At 48.8% G+C, this 17308-nt stretch overlaps 1 protein-coding gene across 1 annotated transcript in view; it reads right to left on the bottom strand.

Moving 5' to 3' along the window:
• Window positions 1-14911, bottom strand: part of rrbp1b (ribosome binding protein 1b) — a 39143-nt gene extending 24232 nt beyond the window's left edge. Inside the window, 9 exon segments of the mRNA XM_031562491.1 lie at window positions 614-664; window positions 993-1080; window positions 3199-3352; window positions 5798-5916; window positions 6629-6781; window positions 7519-7632; window positions 8015-8160; window positions 8980-9803; window positions 14806-14911. Coding sequence (XP_031418351.1) covers window positions 614-664; window positions 993-1080; window positions 3199-3352; window positions 5798-5916; window positions 6629-6781; window positions 7519-7632; window positions 8015-8160; window positions 8980-9745 — 1591 coding nt within the window. The 5' untranslated portion in view covers window positions 9746-9803; window positions 14806-14911.
• Window positions 14912-17308: the final 2397 nt, after the last annotated feature.

Below are 17308 nucleotides of genomic sequence, written 5' to 3'. Positions count from 1 at the left end.
CTTTAGACCATCAGAGCCATCACTATCTCTAACGAGTGTTTCTTTCACTCCCACAAAAACGCTCTCAAAAACCAAACACAAACTCTCATTCACTCTCATACAATTGTGTCATCAGTAGCCCATCCTTCACGGGCTCGTCTTGCCGTCCGTGTTTCCATTATCGGGGCAAATGCAGGTGACCTAGAGGGTGACAGCCCCTTGGGGCAAGTGGGCAGGGGGTAACAGCCTGCCAATTACCCTTGGTGGCCCATCCCACAGGGGCCTGTGTAGTGGTCACTGAGGGAAGAGGATACCTGTGCTGCCTACTCTAGCTGCTGCTGCAGTTCAGCCATAGTCTCACACACAGACACACAGACACACAGACACACACACTCTCTCTCTCTCTCTCTCTCTCTCTCTCTCTCTCTCTCCTTACCCTGGAGTGTATCAGCCTGTTGCTGTGCCTACTCTAGCTGCTGCTACAGTTCAGCCATAGTCTCACACACACACACTCTCTCTCTCCTTACTGTGGAGTGTATCAGCCTGTTGCTGTGCCTACTCTAGCTGCTGCTGCAGTCCTGCCCCGGTCTCACACACACAGACACACACACACACACTCACACTCTCTCCTTACCGTGGAGTGTATCAGCCTGTTGCTGTGCCTACTCTAGCTGCTGCTGCAGTCCTGCCCCAGTCTCACACACAGACACACACACACACACACACAGACACACACACACTCTCTCTCTCTCCTTACCGTGGAGTGTATCAGCCTGTTGCTGTGCCTGCTCTAGCTGCTGCTACAGTTCAGCCATAGTCTCACACACACACACACAGTATAGACACACACACTCATACACACAGATACAGGAATACAGTACACACACGCTCTCTCTCTCTCTCTCTCTCTCTCTCCTTACCGTGGAGTGTATCAGCCTGCTGCTGTGACTGCTCTAGCTGCTCCTGTGCGGTCCTGAGCTGGGTGCCGAGAGTCTCCAGCTGCAGACTCAGACCCCCGCTGCCCTCCAGGGCCAGCTGCAGCTGAGCGCCCACCCGCTCCAACTCCTGCTGCAGCGCACGCTCCGTCTCCTGGGAGCGCACCTGAACACACACACACACGCACACGCACACGCACACGCACACGCACACGCACACGCACACACACGCACACACCACACACACGCACACAGACACGCACACACACACAGACACGCACACACACACACACACGAGAGAGACACACGCACACGCACACACCAGCAGTGAGATTATTATTCCTCAGGGAATTGTATTAAAACATAGCAGAATGTAATAAGACGGGTAGCAGTACTGACATTAATATCGATAGTAGTAGTAGTTGCAGTACTGACATTAACATCGATAGTAGTGGTAGCAGTACTGACATTAATATCGATAGTAGTAGTAGTAGTACTGACATTAACATTGATAGTAGTAGTAGTAGTAGTGGTGGTTGCAGTACTGACATTAATATCGATAGAAGTAGTGGTTGCAGTACTGACATTAATATTGATAATAGTAGTATTAGTAGTAGTAGTAGTAGTAGTAGTAGTTGCAGTAGACATTAATATCGATAGTAGTAGTAGTAGTAGTACTGACATTAACATCGATAGTAGTAGTAGTAGTAGTAGTGGTTGCAGTACTGACATAAATATTGATAGTAGTAGTAGTAGTAGTAGTAGTTGGAGAACTGACATTAACATCGATAGAAGTAGTGGTTGCAGTAATAAAAATAAACTGATCCATTGAAAGGCAGGGTCTATACTAGTGGGAATATAGGAGAATTCACACACACACACACACACACACACACACACACTTGGGTGGAGAAGGGAGTCTACACAAACACACACACACTTGGGTGGAGAAGGGAGTCTACACACACACACACACACACTTGGGTGGAGAAGGGAGTCTACACAAACACACACACACTTGGGTGGAGAAGGGAGTCTACACAAACACACACACACTTGGGTGGAGAAGGGAGTCTACACAAACACACACACACTTGGGTGGAGAAGGGAGTCTACACACACACACACACACACTTGGGTGGAGAAGGGAGTCTACACACACACACACACACACTTGGGTGGAGAAGGGAGTCTACACAAACACACACACACTTGGGTGGAGAAGGGAGTCTACACAAACACACACACACTTGGGTGGAGAAGGGAGTCTACACAAACACACACACACTTGGGTGGAGAAGGGAGTCTACACAAACACACACACACACTTGGGTGGAGAAGGGAGTCTACACAAACACACACACACTTGGGTGGAGAAGGGAGTCTACACAAACACACACACACTTGGGTGGAGAAGGGAGTCTACACAAACACACACACACACTTGGGTGGAGAAGGGAGTCTACACAAACACACACACTTGGGTGGAGAAGGGAGTCTACACAAACACACACACTTGGGTGGAGAAGGGAGTCTACACAAACACACACACACTTGGGTGGAGAAGGGAGTCTACACAAACACACACACACTTGGGTGGAGAAGGGAGTCTACACAAACACACACACACTTGGGTGGAGAAGGGAGTCTACACACACACACACACTTGGGTGGAGAAGGGAGTCTACACAAACACACACACTTGGGTGGAGAAGGGAGTCTACAGCAGTTTTGGGTGGATCAAAGGAATAGGGGGTCAGAAAGGTCACCATACAACATTATAAACAACCACACACACACACACACACACACCCATCCCACACACACCCACACACACCCACACACACCCACACACACCCACACACACCCCCCCCCAGGGGGTTAAATAAAGATCCCAAATATCCACACCCTTACACAGAGCCCTTTCAAAGAGCTTTGCGTTGACTCGTGTACACTAAGGTGACCAGATTTCGGAGACAAAATCCGGGGACATTTTCAGTTCAGACACGTAAACGCCTCCAAAACAGTGTAATGTTTTTATCTTTGTAAACGAAAAACCGGGGACTGTCCCCGGAAACCGGGGACGTCTTTGTCACCCTAGTGTACACTAAAGAGCTGTGGGGAAACAGTGGACGTCTGGTCACCCTAGTGTACACTAAAGAGCTGTGGGGAAACAGTGGACGTCTGGTCACCCTAGTGTACACTAAAGAGCTGTGGGGAAACAGTGGACGTCTGGTCACCCTAGTGTACACTAAAGAGCTGTGGGCAGGTCCTGAGACTGCACCTGCATTTGGGCCAGCTGTTCCTCGCCGGCGGCCATCTTGGCTTCCAGAACCTTCCGGTTCTCCTCCTCGGCCTGCTGGGCGTTGGTGCGGTCGCTGAGCTCCCTGCCGAGGCGCACGCAGTCCTGACGGAGCTTCGCCATCTCTGCGTTCTGCCTGTGTACGTCAGAGAGGCACCGGTTGGTTACGTGAGGAGTGTGTGCACACGAGACTCGCTGAGTGTGTGTGTGTGTGTGTTGAGAGTGTGCGTTGAGAGCGTGAGACTTTGATTGATTTGGCTGATTTGTACCCATAAAATAAAAGATGAGTGTAGTAACTAACACACCCCTGTCTCACACCCAAACCTGTCTCTCCCCTCTGGTCATTGTGACTGGCCTTCCACTGCACCTCCCACACACACACACACACACACACACACACACACACACACACACACACACACACACACACACACACACCACCCTCTTCCTCCTCCTCTTCCTCAGGATGCAGGACTCAGTCCAGAACTCTGTGGAACATTCTGGAATCTCCCCTGGAATGTGGCCTGATCCCAACATGCAGGGGCCCATCTCACAATGACGGGGAGAGACAGAATGCCAAGCCTGGCGCTCCTCTGGAGCACGTCAGCTTTTATGAGCCCCACTGACTGACTGCCTGCAGGGCAGCACAGGGCAGCACAGGGCAGCACAGGGCAGCACAGGGCAGCACAGGGCAGCAGTCTAGTCTACCTGCAGCAGTCTACCTGCCGCAGTCTACCTTAAACTTACATTTTACATTTAGTCATTTAGCAGACGCTTTTATCCAAAGGGACTTACAAGGATGTATACACATTTTACATTTACACTGATGGCACACTGCACATCAGGAGCCATTAGGGGTTCAGTGTCTTGCTCAAGGACGCTTCGACAGGGAATCGAACTAGCAACCTTCTGATTACTAAACGACTTCTCTACCTCCTGTACCACTGGTCGCCCCCGCCTGCACCTGCAGGGCTATAGAGAGCAGCAGTCTACCTGCAGGGTCATAGGGGGCAACAGAGCCGTAGAGGGCAGCAGAGAGCAGCAGTCTACCTGCAGCAGTAAACCTGCAGGGCAGCAGAGAGCAGCAGTCTACCTGCAGGGTCATAGGGGGCAACAGAGCCGTAGAGGGCAGCAGAGAGCAGCAGTCTACCTGCAGCAGTAAACCTGCAGGGCAGCAGAGAGCAGCAGTCTACCTGCAGCAGTAAACCTGCAGGGCAGCAGAGAGCAGCAGTCTACCTGCAGCAGTCTACCTGCAGGGCAGTAAATCTCACAGGGCAGCAGAGAGCAGCAGTCTACCTGCAGGGCAGCAGGGGGCAGCAGAGAGCAGCAGTACACCTCACAGGGCAGTAAACCTGCAGGGCAGCAGAGAGCAGCAGTACACCTGCAGGGCAGCAGAGAGCAGCAGTCTACCTGCAGAGAGCAGCAGTACACCTCACAGGGGAGTCTACCTGCAGCAGTCCACCTGCAGGGCTATAGAGGGCAGCAGAGAGCAGCAGTCTACCTGCAGAGAGCAGCAGTACACCTCACAGGGGAGTCTACCTGCAGCAGTCCACCTGCAGGGCTATAGAGGGCAGCAGAGAGCAGCAGTCTACCTGCAGAGAGCAGCAGTACACCTCACAGGGGAGTCTACCTGCAGCAGTCCACCTGCAGGGCTATAGAGGGCAGCAGAGAGCAGCAGTCTACCTGCAGAGAGCAGCAGTACACCTCACAGGGGAGTCTACCTGCAGCAGTCCACCTGCAGGGCTATAGAGGGCAGCAGAGAGCAGCAGTCTACCTGCAGAGAGCAGCAGTACACCTCACAGGGGAGTCTACCTGCAGGGCAGCAGGGGGCAGCAGAGAGCAGCAGTCCACCTGCAGGGCAGTACACCTCACAGGGGAGTAAACCTGCAGGGCAGCAGAGAGCAGCAGTCTACCTGCAGGGCAGCAGGGGGCAGCAGAGAGCAGCAGTCCACCTGCAGGGCAGCACACCTCACAGGGGAGTCTGGGAATGTGGGCCTCTGGCATGCCCTCAGTGACGTCCCCCTTCCTGATTCAGTCTGTATAATTATTACTCTCTGCATTATACCTTCATCGCTCTTTACTCCAATCTACTCTACTCTACTCTACTCTACTCTACTCTACTCTACTCTAGTCTAGTCTACTCTACTCTACTCTACTCTACTCTACTCTACTCTACTCACTTCAACTCTACTCACTTCAACTCTACTCACTTCAACTCTACTCACTTCAACTCTACTCACTTCAACTCTACTCACTTCAACTCTACTCACTTCAACTCTACTCACTTCAACTCTACTCACTTCAACTCTACTCACTTCAACTCTACTCACTTCAACTCTACTCACTTCAACTCTACTCAATTCAACTCTACTCAATTCAACTCTACTCTACTCTACTCTACTTAGTAGTCAATTTTAATTTGTAGTCCACTTTTCTATGTTCATCAGACTGACACGGTTGCGTGTGCCGTCTTCATATGGACCCCTTCTTAGGTCTGAAATAACTGCAAATTCCGTTAGTTCGTTTCTTATTGGCAGGCCATCTGGTGAGCCGGCCTATGATTGGTTGGTTGTGCGTGTACCTGCTCTCTGATTGGCTGGTGGCCTGGTTGAGGGCGTCTCTGAGGATGGAGTTCTCCTGCTGCAGGCGGGCCAGCTGGGCATTGGGTCCGTTCTCCAGCTGCTCTTGCAGACCCTGGATCTGTGTGTGTGTGTGTGTGTGTGTGTGTGTGTGTGCGTGAGAGAGAGAGAGAGAACATATTAGGGAGTGTGTGTGTGTGTGTGTGTGTGTGTGTGTGTGTGTGTGTGTGTGTGTGTGAGAGAGAGAGAGAACATATTAAGAAGTGAGTGTGTGTGTGTGTGTGTGTGCGCGAGAGAGAGAGAGAGAGAACACATTAGGAAGTGTGTGTGTGTGTGTGTGTGCGTGAGAGAGAGAGAGAGAACATATTAGGGAGTGTGTGTGTGTGTGTGTGTGTGTGTGTGTGTGTGTGTGAGAGAGAACATATTAAGAAGTGAGTGTGTGTGTGTGTGTGTGTGTGTGTGTGTGTGTGTGTGAGAGAGTGAGTGAGTGAGTGAGTGAGCGAGCGAGAGAGAGAACATATTAAGGAGTGAGAGTGTGTGTGTGTGTGTGTGTGTGTGTGTGTGTGTGTGTGTGTGTGTGTGTGTGTGTGTGTGTGTGTGTGTGTGTGTGTATGTATGTATGAGTGAGTGAGTGTGTGTGTGTGTGGTTAGAAACCCCTGAACCTTAAACATTGTACCCCAGGGCTTTACTAGGGTTCAACACTACTACTGAACCCTCAACACTACTACTGCAGGGCAACTGAACGCTCAGAGCTACACCCCCCCCCTACCCCCCGCCTCTCCAACCGCTTTGTGGTGCCTGTGCTGATGACCCCCGACCCCTGACCCCCAACCTGGCTGGTGAGCTGCTGGGTCTCCACGAGGTGCTCCTGGTAGGAGGCCTGCATGCGCGCCTGGAGGGCGATCAGCTCCTGCTGCCGGCTGCTCAGCTCCGAGCTCATGCGCGTCTCCACGGACGCCAGGCGAGACTTCTCCGTGCTCAGCTCCTGAAGGACACAGAACACCAGAGCGTCACCAAAGTTTAGACCGCGTGTTTCTTCATCCCACAGAGTAGACGAGAGGAACGCCATGTTCAGACCACTCGTTCGACATGGTACGATAGTATAGGACCTCTATGATCATTCAACTTTTCAACTACAGGATTATTTTATCGTCCAATCAGAGGCATCGGGAAAGGATCACATGACCACCATCTTTTAGACCACGTGTTTCACATTGCAGAGTAGACTAAAGGAACGCCATGTTCAGTTGATGAGTAAGCATCATAAATCATCATCAATATCTGGCTAACTGTAATCTTGTTCATGGTCTGAATACCTAGCCAGTTAGCCAGGTAGATAGATAGATAGATAGATAGATAGATAGATAGATAGATAGATAGATGGATACTTCCCTCGGGATTAATAAAGTATCCATCTATCTATCTATCTATCTGGCTAACTAATCTTGTTGACGGTCTGAATACCTGGCTAACTGTAATCTTGTTCATGGTCTGAATACCTAGCCAGTTAGCCAGTTAGCCAGGTAGATAGATAGATAGATAGATAGATAGATAGATAGATAGGATGGATACTTCCCTCGGGATTAATAAAGTATCCATCTATCTATCTATCTCTATCTACCTGGCTAACTGTAATCTTGTTCACGGTCTGAATCTGAATATCTGGGTAATCTTGCTTTGGTGGAAGAACCTAAACTGGGGTGTGACTGATCGGTTAAGAACCTTGGTGAGTTCCTTCAGACGGTTCTTGGCTGTAACGGAGCTCTCCTGTTCCACTGCCAGAAGCTTCTCCTTATCCTCCAGCTGTTTCTTCACCGGGTCTCCCTTCTGAGATGCCTGAGAGGAGGAGGGAGGGAAAGAAAGAAAGAGAAGAAAGAAAAGAAAGAAAGAAAGAAGAAAGAAAGAAAAGAAAGAGAAGAAAGAAAGAAAGAAAGAAAGAAAGAAAGAAAGTAAGCATGATGGATATATTATATAATGTACATTAATGTTCCCTCTGTTCTGGATTTGCGTTAGTATAAAAGACTATTCCTTGTTTACATCACAAGGGACAGAACAGACTCTAGTTACCATGGTTTCCTTACCAGCCATGAATCGGCAGCAGGAAAATTTACATAAAAACATTAGTTAGCATATTAAAAGGCACACATTTTTTAAAAGGTTTTATCAATGACACGGGGCCAAAAGATGTGCTGCTGTTGTTGCCATGGTTCCCCCGTACCAGTTGCCAGGAGTCGTGTTCGGCCTTGTCTCCGAGCATCTCCATGACCTTGAGGGTCTCGGCCTCGGTGAGGCTGCTGAGGGCGGACAGCAGCGCGGGGAAACCAGCCAGCGCAGGAGCCTCAGGGGCCACCTCCAGCGGGGCCACTGTCAGGGGGAACACATGGGGGAGACCATTAATGGACACGTGTGTGTGTGTGTGTATGTGTGTGTGTGTGTGTGTGTGACTGTATGCCTGCATCAGCATCAGCGATCTATGTGTGTGTGTGTGTGTGTGTGTGTGTGTGTATGTGTGTGACTGTATGCCTGCATCAGCATCAGCGATCTATGTGTGTGTGTGTGTGTGTGTGTGTGTGTGTGTGTGTGTGTGTGACTGTATGCCTGCATCAACGTCAGAGATCTGTGTGTGTGTGTGTGTGTGTGTGTGCTGTGTTTGTTAGCGTTGTGTGTGAGCGTTGTGTGTGAGCATTGTGTGTGAGCATTGTGTGTGAGCATTGTGTGTGAGCATTGTGTGTGAGCATTGTGTGTGAGCATTGTGTGTGAGCCTTGTGTGTGTGTGCTGTGTTTGTTAGCCTTGTGTGTGTGTGCTGTGTTTGTTAGCCTTGTGTGTGTGTGCTGTGTTTGTTAGCCTTGTGTGTGTGTGCTGTGTTTGTTAGCCTTGTGTGTGAGCGTTGTGTGTGAGCGCTGTGTGTGAGCGTTGTGTGTGAGCGTTGTGTGTGTGTGAGCGTTGTGTGTGAGCGTTGTGTGTGAGCGTTGTGTGTGAGCGTTGTGTGTGAGCGTTGTGTGTGTGTGAGCGTTGTGTGTGAGCGTTGTGTGTGAGCGTTGTGTGTGAGCGTTGTGTGTGTGTGTGAGCGTTGTGTGTGAGCGTTGTGTGTGTGTGTGTGTGTGTGTGAGCGTTGTGTGTGACCGTACAGACATCTGTTGTCCAATCATCTGACATGTGTTCCATGTTGGGCGTTTCCTTACCTGGCTCCGCCTTCTTCCTGGAGCCTCTCTTCTTACTGGGCGGGGCCTCTGCTTTCGGTTCCTCAGCGACGATTGGAGCGACAGCAGCAACTGCAGGTGGGGCGGCCATCGTCTCCACAGCGACATCCACCACGACAGGCGCCACCATGGCAACCGCGGCAGGGGTCTGGGCCTTGGCGATGGCGATGGCAGGCTCCACCTTGGCCACCTTCTTCTTCTTCTTGCCCACGGCCGGAGACGGGGCGACGGGTGTCTCTACGGCAACAACAGGGACGGGCGCTGGAGCGTCGACGGCGGGTTCCGGGGCGGGCTCAGGAACCGGTTCGGGTTCTTGTGGTTCCGGCTCGGGCACGACCACGACCTCTGCGACAGGTTCAATCACAGGTTCGATCACGGCAGCAGGTTCTTGTGCAGGCTCCAGCTCGGGTTCTTCAATTGCCACTTCCTCCACGTCTTCCTCAGTCACCGCCACCTCCTCCGCCGCAGCCGCGGCCGCCGCCGCAACCTTGCCGTTGGACTTCTCCTCTTTCTTCTTGGCCCGGTTCTTCTTCTTCTTGTCGGCGCGGGCCTGCGAGGAGGCGGCGGCGCTGACGGGCCCGGCGGAGGGCTGGAGGCGGGCCAGCTTGCGGCGCTGCTCGGCCAGGGCGTCCTCGTAGGACGTCTCCTTCATGGAGAGCGTGGAGACCAGCGCGATGCCCAGCGCCGACACCAGCATGAAGCCGCCGAACACCACGAAGCCCAGGGTCTGAGGGTCGTACACGTCCATGTCTGCCCGTCTGTCTGTCTGTCTGCCTGTCTGCCTGCCTGCACCTCACGTCCTAATCCTGCACAGGGAAAACAGAGGCAGGCACATTTAGTACACACAAACCCACACACAGGAACACACACACACACACACACACACACACACACACACACACACGAACACACACACACCAGGGTGACGGCAATCCTCACCCAGACTGCACTGAATTCATATGCACATTCATTTTAGATCAACATGTCCTGATCTCTCTCTTTCACACACACCAACCCCCACACACACACACACACACACACACACACACACACACACACACACTCTAAAGGGTTGTTTGTCAGGCAACGTTCACACAGCGAAACTGATAACACGACCTCGTCCCACACACTGTAGCATCCAAACGCCACACACATCTGTATGGGGGGGGGGATAAAGTCTTGTCTGTACATCCCCAGTCACAGACATGTTACATACAAACACACAGAAGAGGTGCCACTGCCTGATTTCACTGAGTGTTTCCAGTTACACGGCTGAATTCAAAATCGGTTTACTACTGGGATGCAAATGAGAGAACAGTCAGAAGTGAGAGAACAGTCAAAGTGAGAGTTTCAGTCGAACCGACTCATGTACCCCACCCAGGCACGTGCACAGATAGACCCCTAGTGGTGCTCAAGCACCTGCCCTTTTGCCCTGGATGAGAAAAGTGCCCCTTATGCTGGAGCCAAATTTTTTCTTCATTCATCAATATTTAAGAATAAAAATTACTCTCTCTGTCATCAATTCCCCCCAAATGTGTTTTGATATGTGACGGGGCATTTATTTGAGTTCTTGTGAGAATTTCGCCCCGACATGCTCCGCGGCGCTCACAAGCCCCACGCGCCCCTCCCTCCTCCTCCTCCTCCTCCACTTAGTGCTCATGCACTGCTGAGCGCCCGGCCAAACGGCTACAGCCTACTTCTTCTCTGACCCGCAGCATCAGACAAACAGGTAATGACGGTGTTTGTGCAATCCCCCGACGTTGTTTGGTGATAAATTAACCACAACATTAGCGCCGCTGAAAACACCAGCTCAGCACCAGAAAACACCAGCTCAGCTCAGCTCTATGTACAAATAAGTCCATTTGGGTTTAGAATATCAAGGATAAACAGAACGCAACACTCCAATGGAATTTTCCACAAAACCAGGAAGCCGCTCGGATGACCTCACTTCCGGCTGGATGACTGGCTTGTTAGAGTATGTCTGAGACCATGCAGGCAGACAGACAGGCAGACAGACAGACAGGCAGGCAGGCAGGCAGGCAGACAGGCAGGCAGGCAGACAGCCACGTGGGTTCAGAGCACCTCTGATATTAGCAAGACTCTGACATGAGTCCAGCTCTCACGTGACACATTCACTCCATTATCAACGGCTAAATACATCCTACATACATCATACTACATAGACACATAGTACATACTACATACATACATAGAATACATACAAATAGAATACATATTTACATACTGCATACAAGTAGAATACATATTTACATACTGCACGTATTCTACATCTAGCCTAAGTATCTTGCTTCCAAAACCATCTGTGTGTTTTTTTTTTTTTGCCTGTTTTTTTTTTTTAAGAAACCTTGTGTACGCGATTTGAACAACTTCCACGTCCTCTTCCACCTAGCTCTTCACATGCCTCAAAGCGGTCTCTTGAATTTTTAGCACATACATGTGGAATTCTCTGGATGCATTAACCAATCAACTAGCCAATAAGACCATCGCCTTGCAGCGGGCATGCATGCTTGCTAATTGTTTAGCAGAGAAGGGGGAGGGGCTTCTATAGTGAGTAAGTGATAAATATCAACATTGCGTAGAGCAGCACTGAACGCTTGGAGTTAGTGTTAAAGTTAAAGTGGGTGTTACATCTCAACACTGAGCGCTGGGAGTAAGTGGTTAAAGTTAGAGTGTTACATCTCAACACTGCGTACTGGGAGTAAGTAGTTGGTGTTACATCTCAACACTGCGTACTGGGAGTAAGTGGTTAAAGTGGGTGTAACATCTCAACACTGAGTAAGTGGTTAAAGTGGGTGTTACATCTCAACACTGAGTAAGTGGTTAAAGTGGGTGTTACATCTCAACACTGCGTACTGGGAGTAAGTGGTTAAAGTGGGTGTAACATCTCAACACTGAGTAAGTGGTTAAAGTGGGTGTTACATCTCAACACTGCGTACTGGGAGTAAGTAGTTGGTGTTACATCTCAACACTGCGCACTGAGAGTAAGTGGTTAAAGTCCGGTGTTACATCTCAACACTGCGTACGTACAGCAGCACTGCGTACTGGGAGTAAGTGGTTAAAGTGGGTGTTACATCTCAACACTGCGTACGTACAGCAGCGCTGGGAGCAGCTAATGCAGCTGCGTGTCTCATCCACTGCAGAACCTCCACGGTGGAGTCGAGGAGAGGCTAGAGACTGCACATATGGTATTTCCCTTTCCTTCAGTCCACACACACACACACACCCCATAACCCTTCAAAAAACAAAGAAAGGGGGTCTTTTATTTTTTTCCTCCTGAAATGACAAATGCTCTTTAATTCCCAACCACTCAACTCTGTTGGGCAACTCTGTGAGAAGGACACATATATACACACACACACACACACACACACACACACACCTCAGGCCTCAACCACCCATGTGCAAATGCCACTTGGTTTCTAGTTTCCCTGGGATGTGTACATATAGAACACTAAGACCACGTAACTACCCCCCCCCCCCTCCTCACTTGCGCGCGCACCCACACACACACACACACACACACACACACACACACACACACACACACACACACACACACATTTCAACCCCAGCCATGTGTTTACACTTTCAGGGAACATTCCGGACAGGAATTCCCTCAAGGAAAACACACACACTTCAGCACCCCCCCTCTCTCTCTCTCTCTTCTCACTCTCGCACACGCACACACACACACACACACACACACACACACACCACAAAGGCCTAGCTGAAAACCCTGAAGATCCATGCAGATGTGGCAAATATCTACCCTCCTCAAATACGCAGCCCTTGGGAGAGAGAGGGAGAGAGAGAAAGAGAGAGGTAGAGAGATAGGAGAGAGAGAGAGAGAGAAACTGGGAGAGAGAGGTAGAGAGAGAGAGAGAGAGAGAGAAACTGGGAGAGAGAGGTAGAGAGAGAGAGAGGTAGAGAGAGAGAGAGAGAAACTGGGAGAGAGAGGTAGAGAGAGAGAGAGAGAGAAACTGGGAGAGAGAGGTAGAGAGAGACGGAGGTAGAGAGAGAGAAAGAGAGCAGAGTGCAAGCATGGACACGTGCCTCATTATGCAGATTACAAAGACCAAAAAAAGATGGGGGGGGGGGGGTGAGATAGATTGTCTGTCTGTCTGTCTGTCTGTCTGTCTGTCTGTCTGTCTGTCTGTCTGTCTGTCTGTCTGTCTGTCTGTCTGTCTGTCTGTCTGTGAGAGGGAGGGAGAGAAACTCCACTAAGACAAGAAGGGCCTCCAGGTGCTAGAGAAATGCTGACTGGTCTTAAGGTTGGACACGCCCCCCTTCTCACTCTCCGTCTTTACCATACTCTCTCGTCCGACCATAAAAAACTTGTGCAATTGTGCACAAGGCTAGCATCAGAAAAATCTTTAAACAAAGTCAAATAGCTTGGTTGATATACAACACAACAGCCTGCAAATGATAAATAAGTGAATCAATTATATCGATTAGCAGCCTATTGCCACAACTGCAGATGTGCCGGTTGATAGGCTACATCTGTTAATCTGTTCATCTAGTGTGAAAACAAACTTACCTCACAAAAATCAACAGCAACAACTCTTTAAAAAACAAGCAAAATGACACACAACCGTGGTCTTGGAACATTAGACAGGCGATATTAACATATCACACGAGGCGATGTGCTTCAACAAAATCCAGGGGGAACTTTCTGTACAGTTTTCTGCCGCCGCGGACAATTAACCCACTGTGTCGTGGCAGCCAGCCTACCTCTAGAGTTATGTAAGGGAGCGAAGGCAACGGAGACCCTCGTCTCTGGCCTCGTCAGCACGACACCAAACACCCTCACACGGCATACGACCACATAAACAAGATATCTTGTTCAAAACTCATTTCACTTACGTCGCCGTGCTGCTTCGCACCAGGCAGCAACTGTCATTAGGCTAACTAATGCGGTGTCTTGTTATATAGCATATGCGAGATTTTTCTGGAGTCCAATGATCGCCTCGGGTAGCCGATAGCCTATTTTAAGGCACGGTGGATATCAAGTTCAAAGCAACTTAGACAGAAAAGAGGAAAGGAAAAAAAAAATGCTTTAAACCCACCCTAAAACAATCTAAATCTTGTTCAGCATTTGTGTAAGCAGAGTGTATTTTTAATTGCACCGATTTGAATCAAATCAAAAGGTATTGGCCAAACCACAGGCATACACATTTACTGTTCAATCAGTGGATCTGGAAATGACACAAACTCGTCCACAGATAAACAACCACATAAACACATATAAAGATAAACCTCAGTGTATAAGATACAAGGAACAAACCCACCGGTCAACAGAGCAAGGTCGATTTAAAACGTGTGCCAATAATCCCTAATAATTACTTAAACAATGTAGCATTTATCCATAAGCCTAAGGACAAACTTTTACACAACAGTTTCCTACGAACTTCCAATGCACTCCTTATCCCTAATACCCTAGCCACTGCAAAGTAAGTATAGACCCCGTCTGTTGTCACAACATACGCGATATAAAAGTTACTTTGAACAATAAGACGAGGCTCAATGGAGGTCGGCATGTAAGCGCTTATGGTGAATCATCTTTCCGAAGTACACGCTCGAGAACACGTTCGAGAACATCAGACAACTGTTCAGGACGTTTGCTACATTGTTACGATATACTTTCCCAAACTTCCGCACGTTGCACACACACGCTCAGCCAATACCTTGTAAGGTTACGAAAACTTCCATGCAACTTCAAGCAAACTTCCACATTTTTTTTTTTCAATTTTACCTATTGAGGAAAGTAATTAAAAATGTACGTCTTACCCCAACCTCCGAATTTCAGTGATTCAGAGCAGCCGCGGCGAATGTCGTGGCACTTTCTGTGACTTGGCAGAGCGCCCGCCTGTGGACCAGATTCTAATGTATTTGGAGGAATTTCATTGGAGGAAAAATACATCAATCAGTGGCATTTAAACCAACTGCAAATGGTCAGCGGCACGCCGTTGGCTGAAAATGGCAGATTGAGAAGAGAGGAGTCATTGTTTGGGACTTGTAGTCCAAAATCAGAACCCCTTCTTTGAATGGAATGGCTATAGATCTTCGGTCTCTGAAAAAAGCTATGCACTTGGATTCCTTCCTAAAAAAATAACATCAACAGGCACCGACTAATTCAGTTTAGTGTAAGCTATTGCAAGGCTAGGCTGGTCCTTTGAGTGACATTTGGTAATGTAAATACAATTTAATCCAACCGTTATTATTACTAAAATACTGTCAACAGATTGCTTAATTAGGTGTTAATCATTTGCTTACAATCAGTGTAATAGTATGGCAGCAAACATGTTTGTTGACACAGTTTACAGATAACAACCCTTTCTGGCACTCATGTAGGCTTATTCAACATGATTTTAGATTTGAATGCACACACACACACTCTCACATACACAGACACACACTCACACACACACACACACACACACACACTTCTCTCACACACTCATAGGCACACACACCATTAAACAAACATTTCAACATCTGGTCCCTTCCCACCATGCCTCACAGCAGTTCACTCATTCATTCCTTTGCCCAACTCATACCATAGTGCACTCTGGGTAGTGTAGTACTATAGTAAATTAAACACAGCCCCACTCTCAATGCATAGGCATATATACATATGCATATACTGTATGTCTATGCTCTCAACCAAGGAACAGAGTGAGAGAAAAAAAGATAAGACAGAGAGCGAGAGAGAGAGAGGGATGGAGTGAGAGAGGGAGGAAGAGAGAGAGAGAGAGAGAGAGGGATGGAGAGAGATAGAGAGGGAGAAAGAGAGAGATAGAGAGTGAGGGAGAGGGAGAGATAGAGAGGGAGAAAGAAAGAGAGAGAGAGAGGGAGAGAGGGATGGAGAAAGAGAGGGAGAGAGAGAGGGGGAGAGATAGAGGGAGAAAGAGAGAGAGAGAGAGGGAGAGATAGAGAGGGAGAAAGAGAGAGAGAGAGGGAGATAGTGAGAGAAGGAGAGATGGAGATAGATAGAGAGGGAGAAAGAGAGAGATAGAGAGAGAGGGATAGAGAGAGAGAGGGAGAGATAGAGAGGGAGAAAGAGAGAGAGGGATGGAGAGAGAGGGAGAGATAGAGAGGGAGAAAGAGAGAAAGAGAGAGGGATGGAGAGAGAGAGGGAGAGATAGAGAGGGAGAAAGAGAGAGAGAGAGGGAGAGAGGAATGGAGAGAGAGGGAGAGATAGAAAGGGAGAACGAGAGAGAGAGAGAGAGGGAGAGAGGGATGGAGAGATAGAGAGGGAGAAAGAGAGAGAGGGAGAGAGGGAGAGATAGAGAAAGAGAGAGAGAGAGGAATGGAGAGAGAGAGGGAGAGATAGAAAGGGAGAAAGAGAGAGCGAGAGAGGGAGAGAGGGATGGAGAGATAGAGAGGGAGAAAGAGAGAGAGAGAGAGGGAGAGATAGAGAGGGAGAAAGAGAGAGAGAGAAAAGAGAGAGAGAGAGAGAGACCAATGTAACCAGCAAAAGAGATGGTGGGACAGCTCACTGTGTCTATCAGTCTCTCGCCCTCTGTTTATTAATTATTGTTCAGACAACTTATATGACGTGTGTTGACAGTGCATGTTTGTATTTGTGACGTGCAGTCCACCATTCTAATCACATGCACTTTTTGTCGAATTCAGCGAATTGCTCCTCACCGTCCTCTAGCTGTCTGTTCAGTGTTCTGTTCAAAAGACCCTCTGGTGTTTGTATTCGTCCCTGACTCTGACCGAGCCATAATCAACCGCAGCCAATCAACATGGAGCTTCAGGAGCACGGAAAGGAGGAGTGTAATTTGATTGACTGTTTAGCTGAAATATAAAAAATGTGTTCGTGACCTTGCCTCCCCTCGCTCTCTCTTTCTCTCTCTCTCTCTTTCAATCTTTCTCTCTTGCTCCCTCTCTCTCTCTCTTTCTCCTTAAATACAAAAAATGCAGTTTTGCGCACAGGAGGACGCCATGTTGATCTCACTCACCACCCACCTCATGAATATTTATTGCTGGGGACATGCATAGACCAATGAAAAAACACACCTCATGAATATTAATACAGGGGTTACATGCATAGACCAATGAAAAAGCACACCTCATGAATATTAATACTGGGGTTACATGCATAGACCAATGAAAAAACACACCTCATGAATATTAATACTGGGGTTACATGCATAGACCAATGAAAAAACACACCTCATGAATATTAATACTGGGGTTACATGCATAGACCAATGAAAAAACACACCTCATGAATATTAATACTGGGGTTACATGCATAAACCAATGAAAAGACACACCTACT

Source organism: Clupea harengus, chromosome 24 (genome assembly GCF_900700415.2).
Source record: "Clupea harengus chromosome 24, Ch_v2.0.2, whole genome shotgun sequence".
In the NCBI taxonomy this organism is placed as follows: Eukaryota; Metazoa; Chordata; class Actinopteri; order Clupeiformes; family Clupeidae; genus Clupea; species Clupea harengus.
Note: the sequence above shows the minus strand (reverse complement) of the source record. Positions and strands in the feature narration are given on the sequence as shown.